The sequence below is a fragment of the Narcine bancroftii genome, chromosome 9 (genome assembly GCF_036971445.1).
Source record: "Narcine bancroftii isolate sNarBan1 chromosome 9, sNarBan1.hap1, whole genome shotgun sequence".
Taxonomy (NCBI): Eukaryota; Metazoa; Chordata; class Chondrichthyes; order Torpediniformes; family Narcinidae; genus Narcine; species Narcine bancroftii.
The window spans coordinates 71717859-71742132 of record NC_091477.1 but is presented as its reverse complement, the minus strand read 5'-3'; the positions used below and the strand labels follow the sequence as shown (position 1 = coordinate 71742132).

The window sequence follows — 24274 nt, the reverse complement described above, 5'->3', positions numbered from 1 at the left end:
TGGGTCTTTATTAACAATGGAGTTGGACATCTTGAGAACAGCTATTTCCTTTACTTTCCTGTTCCCAAACTCTGCCTCAGACCAGATGTAGTTCATTGTTTTGAAGCCTCCTCGGCAGAGGAGCTGCCAAGTGTTCCAAGGGAGACTTGGTGGAAAAACTATTTTCCGCACTGTGGATTAATGACTGTATGAAATGCATTCTGCAGCATGTGTGTCTGTATGAACATGCATTTAGCCAAGTTTTTTTTTCTCTTGGTTGTTGATAGATTATTTTTCCTTCCAGGCAAACATTACAGAAGTTGAAGTTTGCATTCCTGCTAAACTGCACAACTCCCTGATTGGTGCCAAAGGTCGTTTTGTCCGCTCCATCATGGAGGAGTGCGGAGGCGTGCACATCCACTTTCCCACTGAAGGATCAGGCAGCGACACAGTTACTATCAGAGGGTCTACTGAAGAGGTTGACAAGGCTAAGAAGCAGCTCCTTCACCTGGCCGAGGAGAAGGTAGCTCCATGCCATTTGGACTTGGGAAATGTCAGCAAAAATAATTTCTAGTTTAGATTTGGCTTGTAACATGGCTTCAGGAGGATTGGGCTTCATTTATTTTGTAATAAATTGCAGCACTTTACAAGTACAAATACTATCAACACCAATCAACTATCAACACCAACAATCTGTCCATTTTGTACCTTCTGTCCTCTTGTTCCTCCTGCCACTTAGTTCTTGGTGAGGTGTCAGTGTCCCCTGTAAACAATTCTTTGCTTGGTCACTTCTTTGACCATCTTCCCATTGTTTTGCTTGTTCTCTAATTGTAATAATGAGCATTACGTCTGCACCTGGAGTGCAGTGCCATCAAATTTTCTTGGACTGCAACTTTTACACTCTCTTATCAATTGTTCCTAGATAAGCTGGGCATTTCTACTCAAACTGTCCGAGTATGTGAAACAATTAACTCTTTCCTCCCTCAGTCCTTTATATGGGGCTATTTCTTACAAGTTCCAGTGTGAGAACACCGGGATATTTGTGTTTTTCTCCCTGCAGGGATGAGATCCCAGGTCATTGCTCAGTTGTCAGGCTTTCGGGCAAAAACCACTCTAGAAATGTAAGCTTGTAAATGGAGTTGGTATTGGGAGGGTGATGCACTCTTGGACTTGGTATTGCATCGCATCCAAAAGTGACTGATCCCCATTGTATGCTAATTTCAATGATGTCCCTTGGAGCCAACATCTTGAAGGCCTTTTGTAAATTTCCCTCATTACTTTTTTTAGTTCTTGCTGAGAAAAGTGGGTCCCTCACTTCCTACATTATCATGTACTTCCAAAAGGTACCTGTTGAATTTGGGATGCCCTGAGGCTGTGCAAGTTGTTGGATAATTACATCCACTTTGAAGTTGAGGACTAAGTCATTGGATTTTCCCCACAATGGCTCTGAGTTGCACTATTCAAAGTGATTTGAGCTGAAATGTAGTTGACTTATTTGCCACTTATCACCCCAAGACCATTCTCTAAATACAATGCATCCTTTGTGCAGCAAATAAAGAACCATACCTGTGAACTGCGTGCCAAACCAGAGTACCACAAGTTTCTAATTGGAAGAGGTGGAGCCAACATACGTAAAGTCCGGGATAATACAGGAGCTCGGATCATATTTCCCATGGCCGACGACAAGGAACAGGAGTTGATCACTATTGTTGGGACAGAAGAGGCTGTCAAAGAAGCTCAGAAGGAACTGGAAATTCTCATTAAAAGCCTGGTGAGTTTTGTGTTGCCTTTGCACTTGTCCACTAACGTGGGGCAGGTCGACCGGGTGAGACAAAATAATAGTTAGGCTCTTTAGTATGTGCCAGTTTCTGTGCTGTAGACCTCCAGCTTGTACTTGGTGAACAAAAGTCATTAGTTGCTCATTCCTCTGATCAGCTCCAAACTGGTGATTTAAGTCTGGAACCACTGAATACTTGGCCCTGTTCTTGATGGTTGTAGGTTTAATCCACAGGAACCATGGAGTTTGCTGGGGTACTGGCAGGGCAGAATCCATGCCCATCATATGGCAAGCAAAATATTTAAGTAATAATATGTGTAGGTGGTCTGCGTTTGTGCGCCCCCCCCCCCCCCTGCCCCCGCCATCCACTCAGAGTTCAATACTGTTTCACAGCAAGATTTTCACAAACTTGAATCTGCTGTTTGGTGTGATCACATGAATTCAAAATCTGGTTTTATTGTCATGAACATATCACAAAATATGTTTTGCAGCATTAGATTTACAATAAATTACGGTTCCATAAATCGAATATTTGAAAATGTGCAAAAAGAGAAAGAAGTGAGGTAATGTGTAGAAGGTTCATTGTCTGTTCAGAAATCTGATGGTGGTGGGGATGAAGCTATTTTTGTAATGTTGGATGTGTGTCCAAATGCAAATAGTTCGCTTGAGATGTTTTGGCAATTTTGCTTGCACTGTGTAAAATGCAAGTGCAGGTGCCTAACCTTTTATCTGGGACTGGACACCAGCTGTTATTCAGAATCTTCTGGATTTTCAGAATCCTTTTAAAATGTCGGTCACTTTGAGCAAATGCGATGTTTCAAAATCGCACAAGGTGTTAAATGAATTTGGATAAATAAAGACCATGATATCATGAGCACTTTTTTTAAAAAGGAAAACTTCAAAATAAAACAGACTCAGACCCCATCCTCTCTTTCCTTCAGTGGAAAGGTGACTTGGCCCTGAACCCAGAGTTCACTGGTGGCTGGTTCAATGTGGGAGCAATGACCGCCTTCCTTGCCCGAATCCCCACACAGCTGGAACTGCTCTGGTGCTGGCACAGCCACTGCTGTGGATTAACTCTGGGCTCAGTGGCACTGAACTCTTGCTGCCGCGTTGGGAGTTGGACTGGGGGAGGGTGGCCGGGATGGGGGTGAGGTGATGAAAGGATGGCTGGTTTTTGGAGGTTGCCAGTATTCGAAATCCTGGATACAAGGTTAGGCACCTGTACTATTTCTTGGTTTTCAGCTCCAGCTTGTTGTAAAATCTGATCTGAGTTGGTCTTGAGGAAAGAAACCACCTTGCCAAGTTAGCTCTTTGTTTCCTTTTTGCAGGATGAAGTGGTAGAGGATGCAATGACAGTCGACCCCAAGCACCACCGGTACTTTGTGATACGCCGGGGGCAGGTTTTGCGAGATATTGCGGATGAATACGGTGGCGTGATGGTCAGCTTCCCTCGTACTGGAACACAGAGTGACAAAGTGACCCTGAAAGGAGCCAAGGATTGTGTAGAGGCTGCCAAGAAGCGCATGCAGGAGATCATTGAGGATCTGGTATGAGGGAGTTGCATGGTCTTGAATCTCTTGCCTTGAAGAAATTAGTATTCAGATGTTTGGGTCTGATTCAGTTCCCCATGATATCGTAACTAGTGCCCATTTCTGGAAGTGTTCGCATTCTCCCATTTTTGCAAAAGGCTGCCATCCAAATTGTTGCTGTTCTCACTTTGATCCAATGAAGGTCAATGTTGCCTTCAAGTACACATTTAAGATGGGTCCATCTGCTCAGAGGAATGAGTAGTACCTGCTTACAGGTATGGTTGCAAGGTGCTTGGTATGTTTTAATCTGACATCTCCATGTGTGGTTTTTTTTGTATATCTGTTTAAATTTGCAGTTGTCCATTGCTTGGACTGGGGGAAAGGATTCAAAAATTCCATTATTGTGGCATTGCTGGGGAACACAACAATGAGCTCGATTGTCTTAGCTTTAAAACTGCCAGTATCTGGCACCTATGTGGATTGGTAGATGCCAGATGTGAATTTTCTGTTTGCTTGAGGTTGCATGGATTGGTGAACTGATACTACAGGGCACAAATTTTAATAATTTTACCTATTTATTTTCAGGTATTTTTTTTTTGTCAGTTGCTTGAGGCTTCTGGTTGCTTGAATGCTGGAGAATGGGGATTTTACTGTAGTCATGGGGGGAAAATAACTTCAGTTTTCAAGTTGGAATCCTAAGTTGGCGCAAGGTCGATTTTGATACATTTAAGCAGGAGCCAACTAAAGTTAGCTGGATGTAAAAAGAGCCTGACAAATAGGTAGAAGTTGAGTGTGATGAGGGAGGTACAGGACATTTGTGTTCTCTGTTAGGAATAGCAAGTTAAAGAAACCCTGGTTAATGAGAGAGATAGAGGAGTAGATTGGAAAGTAAAAGCATATAGTAGATACAAGTAGATTGGATCCCTTGAGTACAAAGAATGTCAGGACATGAGGAAGAGGGAAATGAGGAGAACAGGTCTTTGGCAGACAGTACAAGGGAGAATCCAAGAAGATTTTATGTAAAGAAGAAAAGGGTCATGAGAGATACAATATGTCCCTTTAAGTATCAAGAGGGGTGGCGACAATGTGTAGAGCCAGAGGAAATGGGGAAGATCTTAAATATTTTGTGAATTGTTTCCTGAGGAACAGGAATTGGAGGTAACTAAAGATAGCCTAGGGTGTGTCTGCATTAGTAGTGAAAGAAGAGGTTTTGATAGTATTGTGTCATATTGAGGTGGATAAATCTCAGTCCAGAACTCTGTGGAAAGGCAGGAAGGAAGTCTGGGCTTTGACACACATTTAACTCTTGGCTAAGGACAAGTTCTGGAGAATGGCAACTAGGGCTGGAAGGATACTCTGGGAACAACAAACTTGTTGCGCCTGATGTCAGTGGCAAGGAAACTGCTGCAGAGAATTCTGAGCGATGGAATCTATCAATATTTGGATGACCAGAGGAAAATTGAGTAGAATTGACATCGATTTGTGTTTGGAAATGATCATCTCCTGAATTTGATAGTTTTTTTTTCCTTTTGAAGAGCAAGTCCGTTTGTAATAAGGATTTTCGTAGTGTTTGTTGAGGATGCACGTGATAGGTTGGTGTGGAAGGTCAGGCCACACTAGATAGAAGGCTAGTATGCCAATTGGATCAAAAAGAGCAGCTTAATGGTCTGAGAAAGGCTGTAGAGGGCAGTTTGTTTGGCTGGAGGGCTAACCAGTGGAGTGCCTCATAGTTTGGCAAGAGGATACTTGCTTTTTTTTTGTGATAAACATAAATTTGGGATAAGGAAGAAAATGCCAAACTGAGCAAATCTGCTGATGACTTGAAAATCTGTAAATCTGTGTTAGTGAAGGTCACCTGGGTTTGCCATGGGAACTGGGCTAAGGAATGGCAGATGCAATTCATTAGGGGTAAATTGAACCAGGGCAGGATGTGCTCTTAACAGGGCCCTCAAGAGCTGTGGAGCAGAGGGACCCAGGAGTGCAGGTACATGGGTCTTTAAGGATAGCAGCACAGGTTGACAGAGTAGGGAAGCTAGTGTTTGGATTCTTGCCTTCATTGGCCGGGACATTGAGTACAAGTATTAGGACATGTTAAAGTTGTACAAGATGTTGGTGAGGCCACACTTGCAATATTATACTGTTTTGGGTCACCGAGCCATGGGAAGGTGTGGTGAATGTCTGCTAAGCTGCCTGTCTCCCCTCTGATGAGCCTTGCTGTACTAACATTGGCTGTGCATTATCTCAACTGTTAAGGACACTCCCCTTGGATATAACTGTATATGCACCTATTGTCTTTCATTATTGTACCATGAGTTTCTGCTAATAAAAGCCATGATTATTGTTTGACTACATCATCTTTGTTTACTTCATCAACTGGCACTTCAATTTTATTAGCAGAAATGGATGCAGCACTCAAGCCAGAGCGGTTGATAATCGACCAGTCTGCCCCGAGGGCCAGAGAAATTTTCAACCACTGGATTGCTTGTTTTGATTATTACATGGCTCAAAACAACATGGATGATGAGGCGATACAGTGGGGCCACCTGATCTCTCTGCTGGGTGAGGTCCCTTTTGCTGTAATGCAAGGAGCTACCACTCTGGCTATAGCCTGGGAACGTTTGACTGCTTACTATGCAGGGCCACGGAATGTGGTGCTTGCTCGACACCAGTTGCTGACTAGACGCCAGAAACCCGGGGAAAGTGATGCTGCCTATGCACTGGCCCTCGACTCGCTGGCAAACTAATGTGATGTCAGGGCAGTCAATGTGCAACAACACCGCAATGCCTTGAAGCTGGATGCTTTTGTCATCTGGATTGACTCCAGTTACATCCGACAGAGGCTGCTGGAGACGGAGCCCTTAACCTACGACCGGGCAGTCACTCTAGCCAAAACACTGAGAAGTGCCATGCGGTCCAGTGAAATGCTAGAAACCGAGAAGGAAACATCCAGGAGTGCTGGAACCCCAAAGGAAAGAAAACGATGAGCGAACTGAAAATTGCTACTTCTGTGATGAGAGCTGGCACCTCAGACAGAAGTGCCCGGCTTGATTTGCTACCTGCAGCTATTGTGGGAAACTTGGCCACTTCAATAAAGCGTGTAAGGCGAAAAGTACTCCCACTGATGAGAAGAAGAGAAGCACCAAGAAAATGCATCCTGGAGCTGCAGGAATGGAAGACAACTGTGAAAAGGGGGAATCTTCAGACAAGCAGGCTGAATCAACTTCAAGTGGCGGCGAGGTGAGATCCCCTGTGATAGCTCAATTGACTCCAAAGCTTGGGGGATGTTACGGACTGGAATGGTCAACTATGAAGGGGAGGCGAATGGTGAAACTCTGGATTGTCTAATATAGTCGGGGAGTCATCCACGAAAAAGTTGCCAGAGCCTTAAATTTGCAGAGATATCCAGCGAACTGAAAGTTAAAAATTAGTGAACCAGTGCAGACTCGAAAGGCCAACATGGCCTGTTTCCGCTCCGTAAATGGTTAGGAACATAGGAAGTAGGAACATGAGTAGGCCAAAAATGGCCCATCGAGCCTGCTCCGCCATTCAATACGATCATGGCTGATCTAATTTATGACCTAACTCCACCTACCTGCCTTCTCCCCATATCCCCTAATTCCTCTATCATGTAAAAATTTATCTAACCGAATTTTAAATATGTTTAATGAGGCAGCCTCAACCACTTCCCTGGTTATATGGTTGTATCGATGGCTTGTTGTGAACTTACAAAAACTGTACATGACAAGTGTAAAGTTACTTTAAATTTGCAGGGACATTGCCTTGCTGATGTGTGGCTCTTTATTATGCCGGAGTTCTGCGCCCCTGTGTTACTGGGGTTAGATATTTAATCTCAGATGAACAGTGTAGTGTTAAATTTCGATGGGCCACTACCCACACTTAGTGCGGTCTGTCTGCATTAAAGATCAAAGCTTCTTCCCTTTCAGTGATTTATCCCTTGAATGTCAGCCGATTGCCACTAAGAGCCGTTCTTGCAGCAAAGAGGATCATGAGTTTATCAAAGCGGAGACCCAGAGACTGCTTAAAGAGGGAGTAATTAAACCTAGTAAGAGTCTGTGGCAGGCCCAAGTGGTAGTCGTGAAAAATCACACTAAGAGATGACTGGCTATTAACTACAGCCAGACAATCAACCGTTACACGAACCTGGATGCCTACCCCCTCCCACGTATCCAATGAAATGATTAATCAGAGAGTGCAATACAAAGTGTACTCCACTATCGACCTCAAAGCAGCTTATCACCAAATCCCCATTAAGAAAAGGGAACGGCCCTATAGGGCTTTTGAGGCTGATGGGGGTGAGGGGGGGAGGGTTATACCAGTTTAAAAGGGTAACTTTTGGGGTCACTAATGGTGTGTCTGTGTTTCTAAGGGAAATGGATTGTTAGGACGTATGAGTTACAGGGTACGTTTCCCTATCTGTCACTATCTGTGAGAAAACACAGGCTGAGCATGACAACAACTTAAAAGAAATTTTTAGCAACAGCTAAAGAACTCAACCTTGCATTTAATGAGGGCAAATGTGTGTTCAATGTAACAGAGCTACCCATTCTGGGCTACATTGTCCGCAAGGGCAAAATCCGCCCCAACCCGGAAAGAATGGCCCCACTTAAGAAGTTACCACCCCCAGACTCAGCAAAAGCCCTTAAAAGGTGTATGGGATTCTTTTCCTACTACTGCAAATGGGTTCGGGACTACGCCACAAAGGCACGCCCTCTGTTTGACACTTAAATCTTTTCCTCTCTCTCCAATGGCCTTGAAGGCTTTCAAGAGAATTAAAGCTGATATTGCCAAAGCTACACTCTCGTCCATTAGCGAGGATGTTCCATTCCAAGTGGAAACTGATCCCTCAGATTGTGCCTTGGCAGAAACCCTTAATCAATTTGTCTTTTCTTAGTAAAACGACAAAACTGGATTTATTATTTTTGGTACATAGACAGCCAATCTGTTTGCTCATAGTTTTGCTATTATCTGATTCCACCTGCATTGAATTCGCCCATCGTTATTAAATGAAGATCTACCGGGACCAATGCCTGAAGAGGGCGCACAAAATCAGTGAACCGGTGCGGACTCGAAAGGCCAACATGGCCTGTTTCCGCTCCGAAAATGGTTATATGGTTAAAAGGGCAGACCTGTGGCATTTTTCTCCCGCACGTTACACAGACCTGAACTTAAACTTAAACATCCTGCCATTGAAAAAGAAGCCCAGGCTATTATTGAAGCTATTCGCTACTGGAGACACTTTCTAGCCGGCAGAAAATTTACTCTGGTCACTGATCAGAAATCTGTAGCCTACATGTTCATTACTAAACACAAAAGTAAAATCAAGAACTATAAGATGGCACACTGTCGAATAGAATTCTCAACTTATAATTATGAGATCCAGTATAGACCGGGCAGGTTAAACGATCCCTCTGACGCATTGTCATGATCTGCTCCTGGTGCTCAGCTGGAGGGGCTAAAAGAGATCCATAGCAGACTGTGTTACCCAGGAGTCACTCGGTTCTTCCACTACGTACCTTCCTTACACTCTGGAAAAAGTCAGGAAACTGACTAAAAGCTGTCCCATGTGTGCAGAATACAAACCACAATATTTCAAAGCTCCAGAGGCCACTCATCAAGGCCACCCGACCTTTTGAGAGGATTTAGCTTAAATTTTAAAGGACTGTTACTTCCAACAACAAAAATATATATTTCCTTATTTCAGATTTCCCTTTGCGATACCCTGCCCTGATGTCTCGTTAGCATCTGTCATTAAGTCACTTGACAGAATTTTCAGCATTTTTGGTTTCCCAATTACATTCATACCAATAGGGGCTCAGCATTCATGAGCGCTGAAATGTGGTGAGCCCTGCTATGGAAGGGGATTGCCACCACCCGTACCACGAGCTACAACCCGCAGGGAAATGGGCAGGTTGAAAGGGTTAATGCTACAGTCTGGAAGACTGTTAATCTTGCTTTAAAAACACATGGTTACCCTGTTACCCGGTGGCAGGAGGTGCTGCCTGAGGCGCTACATTCTATTCGGTCATTATTGTGTACTGCAACAAATCAAACGCCTTATGAACGTATGTTTGCCTTTCCTAGGAAATCAGGAACTGTGATGGACTGGCCAGCCTGTTTTCTGAGCCTGGAATTGTGCTGCTGAAGAGCCACGCTCGGGCGCGTAAAACAGACCCCCTAGTCCAACCAGTTCAGCAGTTAGCTACTGCATACTGACCCCAACTACGCTCATGTTAAATTCCCAGACTGGAGTACTGACACTGTACCCCTAAGGGATCTGGCCTCGCCTGATTCACCCCTTCTTCACACCAATGAGCCAGCATGAGCCTAAGAGATTGGGTTCACCCCCTTTCCCCCCCCCAAGCCCAAGTCTGTGACCTCTAGTAAGCTTTCAGATAGCCATGATGAGGCTCCACTGCCTCACGCTGGTGTTTCTGGAGTGGGTCCAGAAGTCGGTCCTTCCCACACTACTGACCCAGGACCTGTACCAGTTCCCAAGGTTGCAAAGGAGCCACCTGTTTTGAGGAGAAGCACCAGAATTCGTAAACAACCTGAGAGGCTGACGTATTCATAAAACATCTCATTATATTTCAATTGCTTGCTAGATGCTGGTGTATTTTGGCTGTTAGAGTATTCTCAATGCCAAACATGGTATCCGTGTATTGCTTGCTTCAGTCTTTCCTAGCAGCTGTCCTTTTGATTTTAACCCTTCTTCTGCCGGGGGGGAGATTGTGGTGAATGTCTGCCAAGCTGCCTGTCTCCCCTCTGGCGAACCTTGCTGTTCTAACATTGGCTGTGCATTATCTCTACTGTTAAGGATACTCCCCTTGGGTATAACTGTATATGCACCTATTGTCTTTCATTATTGTACCATGAGTTTCTGCTAATAAAAGCCATGATTATTGTTTGACCACATCGTCTTTGTCTACTTCATCAACTGGCACTTCAGAAGGATCTTGTAAAGATGGAAAGGGTACAAAAGACATTTACCAAGTTGTTGCTAGGATTAGTAAAGTTGAGTTTTTGTTAGAAACTTGGAAAAGCTGTCCTCAGAGCATAGGAGGTTGAGACAGGCTATAAAAATCATGAAGAGTGTGTATAGTGGTGATTGGTTTCCTTGAGTGAGTGAATCTAAGATGAGAGATCATAACTGAGGGGGGTGGGATTTAGAAGGGATGTAAGGGGCCAGTTATTCACTCCGAGGGGGGTGGGCACATGGAATGATTTGCCATAGTGGTGGAGGTGGGTACGTTGGCTTTAAGAAACATGGGTGATTACATGAATGAGGGGAATTTGGAGGGGTATGGCTAAATGAGGATGGCATTTGTCTGGCATAGGCAAGCTGGGCCTGTTTCTCAGTACAATTCATTACTGACCTCCACTCTGGTATCAATACCCCTATCTTTCAAATGCTTCTCTCTCTCCACTTTTTCAGTGTATCTGGTAGATTTGACCGTCACCCTTTTTGTGGGGGGGGGTGGGGGGAATGTTGAGATTCCCCACCCTCCTGAGAGAAGACTACCCCCTAACTTTGCTGGATCCCTCTGAATCCTCCTCTGGCAAGTATACAGTTTACTGCACACTGGCTGACTGGTACTTGTTTTAATGCAGGAAGCTCAAGTGACCATTGAGTGCGTAATTCCACAGAAATTCCACCGGGTAGTCATGGGTGCCAAAGGCTTGAAGGTGCAGCAGATCACTAAGGACCACAACGTGCAGATTAAATTCCCTGAACGCGAGGACACCCAAGGTAAAGCTGGTACAAATCTACCTCAATGTTTTGAGTAGTGACAGTTAATAGACCCATGTTTAATCCTGGTGACTGCAGAACTTGGAGAATGTGTGACTTTGGTACTAGATTGGCAGATTTTCCTGACTATTGGATGTTCTTTCAATTAATATGGCAACACATTTTGAATATTCCCATGACCTTGGTTGTTTTATGCAGAGGTTGGTGAAATGGGCTGGGTGGGTTTAATGGGAGCAAAAGGAACAGCACCTGGGGAGATCAGATTTTTGCTATAATTGGGATTTGTCAGTCATGAGCATCATTTGCACAAAGTAGGAATGCTTTGTTCAAGCCAACTGATTAACACTGATTAATCCTTCTTTCTTCTGATTGCCAATTTGTCTTTGATCGGCAAAAAGAACTGGATGTTCTTGCAAAATTGCACGGGGTGGGGGAAAGAAATCCTTGAAGATCAGGATAATCTGATGCTGTTACAAGTACATGCCCTACATTGAATAAATTAGTCTTGATACTATACCGCTGGCTCGTTGTTGACTCTTTGGCGCCTTCCAGCGCTAACTGAATGGCTTTCAGCACTGGGAAATTGCATAAAAACTTGCTGAGGTCATTGCTGTGGAAGATTCAATTTGCATACTAATTGACAATTAATGTATTGTTTCAGACTTTTGTGTTCTGAAACTAGACAGACCAATTTCATAAAGTTAGACACTTTGTATTGGGCACACAAGGGAATTGAGGGAGCTAGATAGCCAAAATGTAGATTTGTTTTCTGGAGGGACCTTGGCAGTAATAATGTGGATCTGGAGGTTTTTTGACAGTAAAGGTCAGGAACGGAGATCCAATGAAAATTCTTGCAGGGGGTGCACCGAAGTGGCTGTCTTTGCAAGATTGCTATGGCTCTGTATTCGTGTATATTAATATACAGATGTCTAGCTTTGCAATTACTTGGGCATTGTTCACGTTCAGCACCAAATATACATTTTCCCTATAAAATTACTGCTTGTCTTTGTCTCTGTCACCATCAAGTTCTCAGTGTTCTCTTGGCGACTAGTTTTTTTTTTCATTTTAAGATTCTCCGGTCATCCTTGTCCTTTTTCTGTAACTTCATGTTGTTTGGCACCATTTTGATCCTCCAGGAGCCTCTTCTTCTAACTTTCTTCCCTTCATAGCACCAGCTCAGTTGCACCAATCTCTCCAAAATTCACCACCTCACGAAACTTAAAACTTCTATTCGAGCTTTGCTCACCTGTTCAAATGGCTTGGTTCCTACTCTGATTGCCTTCTGGTGACACTTGGGAAGATTTTTTTTATGGTCCTCGTTCTGATCTTTCTCACAGCAGCTGAGCAACCAGTCCATGAGAACGGAGAGACGAACGATGACATGAAGGAGGTCGATCCCGCTGTGCCCCGAAAAAATGACATCATTATCATCTCTGGGCGGAAGGAACGGTGTGAAGCAGCCAGAGATGCTCTGCTGGTATGTTGGGAAGGAGGGAGTTCGTTGAAAAGGATCAAACCTCAATTAGAAGGATCCTACAATAACATTTCAAACCAAAAGAGAATGCACCAGGTTTGGGTGTGGTGGAAGAGGGGAGTCTGATTGGTTGAAGGACCCAAATCTGTGCTGACCCACAAAATGTGCTGCTTAGAAATAAGGCCCTTTGGTCCATCTGAGACGGTTTTTGCCAAACATCATTTTGCTTTAACCTCCATGTTCCCATCAACAAGGAATTCTTGCAGTGAGTCACTTTGAGCAAGTCGTACAGCATGGAAATGGGCCCTCTACTCACTGTGTTTATGATGACAATCTCCCATTTTGACTAATCCTACATTAATCCCTTCTTTCCCTCTTTCTAGAGGGAATTTGAAGCAGCCTGTTAACCTGTGTGATTTTAGAATGAGGAAGGAAGGAGAGAGAGAGAGAGAGCAGATAAACTCCACATAGTCAGCATGAGATGTTAGAATCTGGTGTACTGGCGATGAGACAATGTTACTGTGCTGCCCAGTCTCTTGTGATCCAAATTTGTTAAATCCCTGTTAAAGTAAAACCATTGATCATCCACTCGTTGTACCAGTTGTTAGAGTCTGAGCCTATTTCCACATTGTGTGACTCAATGGTCAGCATGGGCAAGTTGGGCCAATATGTCCCACCTACCTGCATTTGCTCCATGTCCCAATCGTATCTAGGTCTGTCCAATTTTTTTTTTCTTAAACATTGTATTAGTACCTGCTTCAACCACCTCTGGCAGCCTGTTCCATACACCCACCATTCTCGGCAAAATAAAAACAGTTGCCGCTCAGGTTCTTGCTAAATCTCTTCTTTTGGCACATGCCCCACACCTTAACCCTCTGCTTAACCCGTGATCTCGGGTTACTGGTTTTCCTTACTCGTGAAAATATTCCTCATGATTTTGTACACCACACTATCTCCTTGCACTCCCAAGGAATAAAATGCTTGCCTGTTCAACATCTCCCCATCAACTCCGGGCCCCAAGTAACTAATGGAATAGTAACTCCTTTGACAATTTATGGATGTTGATGTCTGCATTTTTGTCACCTGTTGAAAAATTCTTAGCTGTGGACATCAGGTTTTAAAAAAATATATATATATATTAGCTTTTGCTTTCTTGTCTCCTTTTAGGCGCTGGTTCCTGTTACCATCGAAGTGGTGGTACCCTTTGACCTTCATCGCTACATCATTGGCCAGAAGGGTAGTGGTATACGCAAGATGATGGAGGAGTACGAGGTAAAATCTCCCTGTACCAATGGCCATCGTAAATGATTAAATGTTGACCTGAAACAAAGTAATTCTCTCTCCTTGTCGGCATGTACGTCATTACCATGTGCTTGGCATCCAGGGGTGACTGTCAGTAAAGCTGCCCTATCCTAGAAGAGGCATTGCTGGTGATCTCCAATCACAAGAAGTTGGGGGGGTGGTGGTGGTTGGAATTTGAAGGGCAAGAAGCAGGGAGATTCTGTCTGAAGTCTGAAGGGTAAAAAATGCATTCAGATCGAGGACTGTGGATCCTGGGAAGGGGGCAAGGAAGGTGTGGATGAGGGGCAGATTGAGAGAGGAAAAGGAGAGATTGGGGAAAGCCAGGGTGGTGGAAATTTTTCAAGAAATGGGTGAAGTCGTTGCCATCTGGTTGGAGACTGCCAAGACTGATATTCTAACATGTGTAGCCTCAACTTGACAGTAAAGTCAAACAACCTTTTCATACCACTTGCTGATATTTCCACCTGGCAGGTCTTGTGTTTTAAAATGCTTTCTCACACTGCAGATGGAGCCCTATTTTGTTCTTTAGATTTAATACATTTGAGAAAATGTCTTAGTTCAAACTGGACCTAAATTTGTGATTTAGAGTGGGAGGGGTGGGAAGCAACCCTTCTTGATGTTACAATATCTCCAACACCCTTAAATGGAAGAGTAGGAACTCTGGGTTGCCTTGCACTTGACGTTGTTGCTTTTTTGGAAGACTGGACACTCCTTCAGCGTCACTTCCAGGAGATGCACGCTGAGATTTTCTGTCAAAAGAGGAATGTGCAAGGACTGCTTGTTCCCTGGTGTTAAAGTTAGTATTTCTGCCAGGATTATTTTGGGACATCAGAGACCGATGGGAAATAGGTGGTACCTTTTTGTAAACTGTTTGGTGTGGGTTTTTCTGAATTGATAGAGATATAAAATGGAAGGGGTAAATAGGAGCAAACTGAGAAGTTCAAGAGACTCTGCAAGTCGTGTGGTATTCATAGGTAGAAATGGTCAGTATAAATGGCTAGTGTTGAAGAGATCAGTTACTACAAGACACAGGCAACATTATTACTGGTGTGGTTAGTTCAAGAATCTATTGAAGGAACAGAAACTTGTCATGAATCTAATGGTGAGTGATTTTTGCACTTGTGACCCTTTTTCCCAATGGGAGAAGGGATGAGAATGGGTCTGGAGAGGGGTGAGTCAGCTTCATCTTTTGGCTGTTTATCCATGGGAGCAGGAAATGGCAATAAAGGGGAGGGGGGGGGGAGTGGTGAGCGATAGTATTAGCTGTTCTCACAACTCTGTAGTTTCGAGCAGTTTTGGTCAGAGCAGTTCCCATCTCATGCAGAGATGCATCCTGACTTGTTAGAGCAGAGCTCAATAGCCTTACTAACACGTCCTTGTGTTTCATGGAGGTGCTTGCAATCTTTTCGTTGACCTCCATTTTAGATGCCAGGCAATGGATGCAGCTATCATTAGTGAATTGTGCCCCTGACAATTTAGATACCAGATCCACCTATGTCTTTCCCAATGATCACAGTGAAATGATGAGCATTTTCAATCTAGATTTTAAATTGACATCAGTTGATAAATTTCACCTTTTGAAATACTCTCCCACGAAGTGATCTTGTTTTCCGGAAGCAAGAGAACTGTAGAAACACCACTACAACACAGATATGAACCCTTTGGCCTATCTACACCGGGCTACACTATTTACTCTGCCTTGTCCCATCGATGTGCACCATGACCACAGCCTTCCATATATCTATCCAATCTTAAATGTTGAAATCAAGCCTGCATTCACTGGCAACTCATTCCACACTGTCACCACCTACTGAGTGAAGAAGTTCCCCACTCTTAACCAATGTCTTGTCTCACCCAACATCATTGGAAAAAGTCTGTTCGCATTTATCCTATCCATAACTCCTCGTGAGAGTAGAATGTTGCTAAGGGCTTTGAAATTTAAACCTGCTTGCCTTGATTGAATGATGTGCCAGTGGAGCCATGTTGCAACAAGACAGTACTTTTATAAAAATGTTCTATAAAGTATACCTTTATACGTCACTGTTTGCATTAGTTAGTCCTAGACAGAAAACAAATGGACCCTTCATGCCATAGTTTTCATACTGATGATCACCATACTTTTGCACCAACCATCTTTTTTTTAGTCTCCACATTCTCATCATCTCCCTGTGAACTCCACAATGCTCTTGTACAGGGCAATTTACAGTGGCCAATTAAATAGCTAATTGACATTAACTACAAATGTTGATAAATTACATAATTTTGAAACAATTTGTAAAGATCCAGTTTCTCATTTGCATTAATGGCTGCTACATCTTAAACATTTATACTCTGATAATCACTGCTTTTCCCAGTTGTCTGGACTTTGTTTCAGCTGAACTTGATGGTGCCTCCCGAGCGCAGGATGAAACTAGTTCTCTGTTCTTAATCTTGTTAACTGTATCTTTTGTTTAAACTCAGGTGAACATTGCTGTTCCTCCTTCTGAAGACCAATCTAACATTATAAAAATCACCGGGCTAGCTTCTCATCTAAACCGAGCACAAGAGGGCCTGAATGAGCGTGTGAAGGAACTACAGACGGAGCAGGAAGACCGGGTAAGTAGACGAGGATGCCAGGCATTCGATCACCAGGACATTTGAACTCTCGGTCTCTATGGTGTGCTGAGAACCACCCTCTCCCTCATCACCCAGCAAAGCTGGCTGCAGTTTTGTATGATGGGGTAAATTCCCCAGAAGAAGGGACCTAATCTTAAAAGCAGAATCTTGGTTGTCCTGAGATTTCGCTGCAAAAACAGTAGCAATATGGAACCCTGAAGCTCAAAGGAGAGTTGAGAGTTTTGAAACTGAATTCGTTCTCACTCCAGTTGACTATATCACAATTCAGGTTTTATCATTATTCTGAAAGGTCAGGCTCAATGAGTTGAATGTTGCCTTTTTAATTAAGACATTTTCCCTGGGCTGTATGAAACAATGACCAATTAAATTGATACCATTTGACTGGAAGTTTGATCTGAGTGGAGAGATGAAGGTTGCAAACTTTGATCAACAATGTGTGCTTTCTCTAATACTTGGTTGCTTGGTGAAATGCCAGGAGGAGATGCAGGGATCAGATCTGATTGGACTGGTGGGGCTGGGCTTGTTCCAAGGTCTGGAGCAGAGACACTTCAGGAAGTAATGTGTGTAATGGCCTGGGGTTGTCTGGCTGAGTTCTGAATTTTTTTCCCTCCAAAGGCTCTGAGGAGTTTCAAATTAACAATCTCTGTGGATCCACGCTATCACCCAAAGATTATTGGAAGGAAAGGTGCAGTAATCACTCAGATTCGTGTCGATCATGATGTGAATGTGCAGTTTCCTGACAAGAATGATGAAAATCAGGTAAAGCACCCTTCTGATTCTGCGAAGTATTCCCACTTTGGGAAGGGGATCATCACTCCCTAGTTGGGAGGTGGTCACTTTTAATTAGAAAAAATCCTGACCTAACTTTTCAGCAATTTGTATCCCAACAAGCTCCCCCCTTGATGTAGTGGGTGTTCATGCCTAGAATGTGAGCTTTCACCAGATTGGAACATTACCTTAAACTGTAATTTGGAAAGGTCAAGAAAAGGTTCCATTCTTATCATGTTGTAACAGCTGTGTTGCAGTGTTAAATGAACGAGAAAATGATCAGATGTGGTTGAGTCGAAGTTCAGTAAAAGTCATTTTCTCAAGCTGTCACCTGCAGCTTTTGAAAACCTTGCACGTTCCAAATGACGCCATCACTTTGTGACGTCATGATGTCACTCAGAGCCTCCAGTGAGCTGCTACATGCCCCCCTCCCCCCAGAAGCAGCAATAAGAGGCTAAACCTCTGGTTCCATTACAGTCCACTGCACTTGGACGTTCATCTGCCTTCATGTGGGGGATCGTGGCAAGGGCTGATCAAGGTCAAAATGAGTGGGCATTATTCCCAAAATGTCTCTGGATGCCCCCCCCCCATGTCCAATATGCAAGTTGTACGATTATTTCGTAGCACTCCGAAGAGGCCCTTATACAGCCTCTAAAGGTGGCCCATGTGCATCTCTAAGCACAAACTTATTCCTGGAGTTCCTTTAGGATGAACGGTGTCGTTGTTCCATGCCTTGACAAGGGAACTACGGCCAATTTTCCAAGCCACTCCTGCAATCTGCTTAAGACTTCAGTCTGTGGCACTTCCTGTCCGCGTACTGTGGCCAAGAGCTTCCCAGGTACAATGAGCGGGGCTCCGTAAACCAACTCGGCCGATGAGTTGAGATCCTCCTTGGGTGCTGTTGTTATTTCCAGGAAGATCCAGGGCAGCTCATTCACCCAATCAGGTCCCTGGAGGCGGGCCTTCAAGCCAGCCTTCATGTGCCTATGGAACTGATCCTTGAGGCTATTCAACTGCAGGAGGCTGTCATGTGGTAGAGATTCATTCCCAGCAGTTGTGACAAAACGTCCCAAAGGTAAACTGTGGGCCTCTATCGGAGATGATGTGTGTGATATACCCAACCAGAAATAAAAACTCTGGCACATGAATTGGTCAATGAATCTGTCATAGGAACTGCCTCTGGCCACCTAGTGAAACTGTCGATGACCATTAACCAGTAACTAGACCCTTGTGACACCGAAAGCAGGCTGACATGTCAACATTCACCACATGGTCAAATCTGCGCTGTGGTGGCTGGAAAAGCTGAAGCGGCACTTTCACGTGCTTTTGCAGATTGACCGTCCGTGCATGTCTTTGCCCAGTACGTAACCTGCTTTTTGAGTTCGTGCCATCTGACGAACCATCGCTCAAATGGAGGGGTGGGACAGTTTGTGAATGGCATTGAAAATGCAATGTTTCCACACAGCAGGGTTGATGGGGCGAGGCTGACCTGTGGAAGCATCGTACAGGGTGGTACCTTGCGGCCCAAAGGCTACATCCTTGAGTTGCTAGCCCATGACATCAGTTCTATAAGCCAGAAGTTTGTCATCCTGGCGCTGAGCTTTGGCGAGCACAATGTAGTCTACATTCAGAGAGAGGACACATACTGCTTGAATGAAGAATCGAGACGGGGCATCAGCCACCACATTACTCTTACCAGAGATGTGTTTTAATCCTGGTTGAAAACTCGGAAACGTAAGATGGGTGGTGTTGCTGGTAGGCTGACCAAGGATCTGATGCCTTTGCGAAAGTGAACGTTCGTGGTTTGTGGTCAGTAAAAACTGTGAAGTCCCTGCCTTCCAAAAAATACAAGTGTCTGATCGCTAGGTACAGCACCAGCAGTTCCCTAACAAATGTGCTGTATTTTGTTTCCAGGGGGCAGAGGTGCCTACTAAAAAACCACTCGAGGGTTCCATTGTTCGAGGGTGCATCCAATGTTGCCTTCACTATGCTGTCTTTAGTCTGCTGGAATGCTACTGTCGTCTTCTCTGTCCACTCGAGTGCTTTGGCATCATTGGATAGGAGGTCAAGGAGGGGGTTTCATAATATGACCTGCAGAGGAGGATGGGTTTTTAGGGCTTTGTACTTGCCAAGAGTTGGTGGGTCCCGAAGAAAATCACCACTCGACTGGCCGTGTCCTGGTCGAAGGTACTTACCACATGATAGTACTTAGTGGTGTCCACTTCTGTCTTCCGAACGTGGAACTGCACCCGAACCAAACTTCCAAGTTTGAGCAAAACTGCTGCGTTGTCCAGGTTGGGTCCAAACTCCATTTGGGCCAGTCGAGGTCACCAATGTAGCAACTGTGTCGCAGTGCGAAATGAAGAATGAGAAAATGATCAGACATAGTTGAGTCAAAGTTCAGGTGAAGTTGTTTATTCAAACGGTCACCTGCAGCTTTTTAAAACTCCCCATGTGTTCCAAATGGTGTCCTCTCATTGTGTCAGCATGACATCACTCATAACCTCCCGAGCCTGTTCAATTAAGCCTCCAGTGAGCCACTACAATGTAATATTACATTTAGAATGTAACATGCATGAAATTCTTTAACTTTGCCTACTTGTAAGGAAGACGGAGTCACCACTTTGTCCAGCACCTCTCACAGAATTGAAGCCCCAGCAAGGAATGAACTCCTGACCCCTGGTTTACGAGACCAGTGCTCTAACCACTGAGCTATTGGAGATGAAGCATTCTCATCTTTTTGAAGAAAGGTGGGGGATTTGAAGGAAGGCTTGGCCAGTAAATGGAAGGACTAGAAGTGTACATCAGAAGGTTGGATGGTCCTTCAGTTGACTGAGATCTGACAAACCGTCAAACACTTTTTCTTTGTAAAATAAAGTCGTGAGTTGGAGGGAGTATGGGGATCTATTTGTTCTTGTTATTTGGAGCAAGCACAACAAATGTTGGAAATACTCAGCACTTTCCCTCATCCAATCTCCAACGGTTCTGATAAAGGATATTTGCTTCAAGACGTTGGTTGTTTTTACTTGCATCAGGTGTGGCCATATTCAAGAGTTTTCAGCGTTGGCAGTTTTTGAGTTTTCACTTGGATTTATTGGTAAGTTTGTTGCTACAATTTGCTATGAGCTCACCCTGTGTGGGCAATGTATTGTGGTGATGGCTTAAGCAATCTGCACACACACACAGCCAGTCCATGTATCCAGTGCTACCTCTGCCACAGAGGGACTGGGTGCATGTTGGGGAATCGCTTTGTTCAGCAACTTTACTCTGCCCACTTGAACAGCCAGGATCTTCCAGTGGCAGCCACCTTAATTCCACTTCCCATTCCCAAGCCGTAGCCTACTGTGCTGCCAAGTTGAGGTCACACAGGAATTTGAAAAACAATGCCTTGTATTCCACCTTGGTTATCTCCAACCAGATGGCATCTTCTCTGATTTCCAGTCATCTTTACCCCCTTGTTTTCCCTTGGCCCCATTCTGCCTTTCTCTTTACCTTTCACCTTCCCTACCTTCTCAACCTGCCTGTTCTTCTCCTTTTTCCCTGAACTTCCTTACCTATCAGAGTTCCCCTTCCTCAACCCTTTGCGTTTTCATTCTATCATCTCCCAGCATCTTGCTTCCCCCCCTCCCCCCCATTCTTCCCTCTCTTCACTTGCTGCGTTCCTTATGTTCCTCACCCTTTCATTCTAGCTTCTTCCTTCTTTCTTCCCAGTCCTGAAGTTTTTTGGCCTGAAATGTTCACCATCTATTGCCTTCTAGGGATGCTTCCTGACGTGCAGATTTTGTCCAGTATGTTGTGTGTTGCAACATTTTAACCTGTCGGTTCCTCTTCAGGACCAGATAACTATCACTGGGTATGAGAAAAAGACGGAAGCTGCCAAGGAAGCCATCATGAAAATAGTTTCTGAGCTAGAGGAAATGATCTCTGAGGATATTACTCTTAACCACAAAGTTCATGCCCGTATTATCGGTGCACGTGGGAAGGGCATCCGCAAGATCATGGAAGACTTCAAGGTGAGCTGCTCAGTTGTGGTCCAAAGTCAGGTAGTCTCGTACATTTGAGGCCAGAACATGGGGGTATGGAGAGTGTGCCTCATCGGGAAAAGAATAAAAGGGCAGGCCAAGGACATCCCTAATCTGCAGTGACCTGTCTCTCTGATGTTGAAATATCTTGAAACTAAAATCTATGCTGAAAATGGAATTTGGTTCTGAATGGATGAGACGCAGGCATTAGCAGTTTGTAAAAGTGCACATTTTTCTTGTGAAATTGTCAAGCCAATGGACCAAAAGCAATCAGTTGTCACTAAATGCTGAATCTATGCTCAGATGAAAATTCTGTTCCTGCATCCTCGCCTGTTCATGCCAGCTGATGATCATGCTTCGCTGTGCTCTCAGAGGCCTAGTTTATGTAGTTATTGTATAGCAAGCCAGGGCTCTGCCCGTGGAGGCTGTTGGGAATGTTGGCATTCCCATACTGTGGAATGGAGTAGTTGGGGTGAAAAGGAGGGGTGTGTACTACAGATCAAGAATCTTGCAAATTGTGGATGGGTTGCTCACTGAAATTGTCCAATTTGTTGGGGATGGGATTGGGGGAGTTGGGGGTGGAACCTGGAAGCAAAACCTCCATCTGTTCAAAACTGGATGCCTCTTGCTCGTCTGTCCTCTTTGAACTGTGGACACTTAATGTTCCTGGAGGGACTTTCAACGTGGGGGAATTCACAGTCTTGTCCCTGCTGCAGGTTGACATCCGTTTCCCGCAGTCTGGTGCAGAGGACCTGGACCGTGTCACTGTGACTGGTCTCCCTGAAAACGTGGATGAGGCCATTGACCATCTCTTAAACCTCGAGGAGGAGTTTGTAAGTACACTTGAGTATTGCTCCACCCACCCACACAGACAATGTATCCTCCTTTTTAATAGTGATGGTTTTTTTCAGGGTGTACAAATTGGATGTTACCATCTATTTTTAAAAATTTGGACGTACAAGCATGGTAATGGACCCTTTGGGCCTGTGCCACCTAATCACCCCTAATTAGCCGGTACATTTCAAATGGTGGGAGGTAACCGGAGCCCCCAGGGGAAAACCCACACAGACAGAATGTACAAATTCCTTGTAGTGTGGGATTCGAACCTAGGTCCCGAATGCTGGCGCTGTAACAGCTTTGTGCTAACCGCTACGTTAATCGTGCTGTGTCACTTGAACATCCTCAACCAGGTACCATGTCTTTAGGGTCCCGAGCTTGGAGGAAATTCTAAACTCTTTCCAAACTTGGGACCCAAGCAGGTAATTTTCTCCATTTAGATCCTCCTCGACTGAGTTCTTAATGATGTGGTTCAGTGTCAAATTTTGTGCATATCTGAGCCTATGAAATGTTTCCTTGGAATGTTTTGCCATATTTAAACAACTTCAGAAATCCAGATAGTTAAAGGGTGAGTTGGCTGGGGATTCATCACTGACACAGGCCCCAATTTTGTCAAAGTAGGTTTCATTGCAGCACAGAAAGTCGGGGTTACCTGGGCTTTAAAACAAAAGTCGGGGTTACCTGGGCTTTAAAACAAAAGTCAGGGTTACCTGGGCTTTAAAACAAAAGTCGGGGTTACCTGGGCTTTAAAACAAAAGTCGGGGTTACCTGGGCTTTAAAACAAAAGTCGGGGTTACCTGGGCTTTAAAACAAAAGTCGGGGTTACCTGGGCTTTAAAACAAAAGTCGGGGTTACCTGGGCTTTAAAACAAAAGTCGGGGTTACCTGGGCTTTAAAACAAAAGTCGGGGTTACCTGGGCTTTAAAACAAAAGTCGGGGTTACCTGGGCTTTAAAACAAAAGTCGGGGTTACCTGGGCTTTAAAACAAAAGTCGGGGTTACCTGGGCTTTAAAACAAAAGTCGGGGTTACCTGGGCTTTAAAACAAAAGTCGGGGTTACCTGGGCTTTACAATCAAGTTAAACAATCACAATTAGTCTGGTGGTGTTTTCATTCTAAGATTTTTGGAATTCAGATTAGGTAGCTTTCTGTTCCCTTGCAGAGGCAAACAGAAAATGCTGGAAACACCAGCCGGTCAAGCAGGAAGGAGACATAGGGTTAACTTTTATTAATTTAACATTGCCAGCGTTCTCTGAATTTGTTGTGGATTTCTGGCATACTTTTTAATTGCAAAACATTGTGTCCTCAGATGTCGGATGTTGTTGACAATGAGGCAATGCAAGCTTACATGAAGCCTGCATCGCGTGTCGATGAGCCAAAAACCTCCTCCAAGGGCTTTGTGGTGAGAGATGCTCCGTGGACCAGCAGCACGGAGAAGGTGAGCAACGTTGGCCTGGGCTCCCACTTCCCATCGGCCTGCGGACTCCTGGTGGGTAGAAGGGTTGGTGGCGGTTCTTGTTCAGTGAATGTGGTATCAGCAATGGTTTCCCTAACTCCCTCACCCTTGATAGCAGCTTGCTGTGTGTGTGTATTGTCATGGAGTCCGGAGGACCCCAAAAACCAGTAGCAATAGATATGCAGCACAACACAGGGTGACTTAAACCAAAGTAGTTTTTAATTATATTTGAACAAGAAAAGAGAATTAAACTTTAACTTATTACTTAACCTACCTAACCCAATTAATCCCCCCTCTAATACTTAAGCACAGGTGTGTATAATGTATATTCAAGATTAGAAAAGTTCTTTGGATCACAGTCCAATCTCACTGGTTGCAGGCAATTCTTGTACTGTGCACAGAAGTTAGCACTAACAAAGTTCACCTGGCTTTGGTGCTTAACAGGCAAATGATTACCACTCAGGAGGGTTTTTGCTGGTTTTCAGAGAGAGAGATTCCTTTTCCAGGACATCCGCAACTGATTCCTTCTCAATCAGTTTTGCTGACGAAACTTGCCCCCTTCAGGGTTCTCCAGATGATCCTATTTCTTTCAGGTCACCTTTCACACCACCAGACTTCTCCTTTGACCAGGCAACCTTCCAAAGTTTGCCAGCTTAACCCTCTGGAACTGATTTCTGTGTCTCCTCCTCTCTCTCTCTCTCTCTCTCCCACTCCCTCCCTCGCTAAGCAAAGCTGTTCTGTCCCTG

General features: G+C 44.4%; 1 protein-coding gene across 1 annotated transcript in view; it reads left to right on the top strand.

Annotated features, from left to right (window-relative positions):
- hdlbpa (high density lipoprotein binding protein a) overlaps positions 1 to 24274 on the top strand; it is a 37984-nt gene that overhangs the window by 9780 nt on the left and 3930 nt on the right. Inside the window, exons 9-19 of the mRNA XM_069899076.1 lie at positions 284 to 502; positions 1529 to 1750; positions 3088 to 3306; positions 10918 to 11056; positions 12394 to 12533; positions 13698 to 13802; positions 16293 to 16427; positions 17064 to 17207; positions 21050 to 21229; positions 21955 to 22071; positions 23382 to 23510. Of these exons, the coding sequence (XP_069755177.1) occupies positions 284 to 502; positions 1529 to 1750; positions 3088 to 3306; positions 10918 to 11056; positions 12394 to 12533; positions 13698 to 13802; positions 16293 to 16427; positions 17064 to 17207; positions 21050 to 21229; positions 21955 to 22071; positions 23382 to 23510 (1749 nt within the window). The remainder of the gene's footprint in view (positions 1 to 283; positions 503 to 1528; positions 1751 to 3087; positions 3307 to 10917; positions 11057 to 12393; positions 12534 to 13697; positions 13803 to 16292; positions 16428 to 17063; positions 17208 to 21049; positions 21230 to 21954; positions 22072 to 23381; positions 23511 to 24274) is intronic.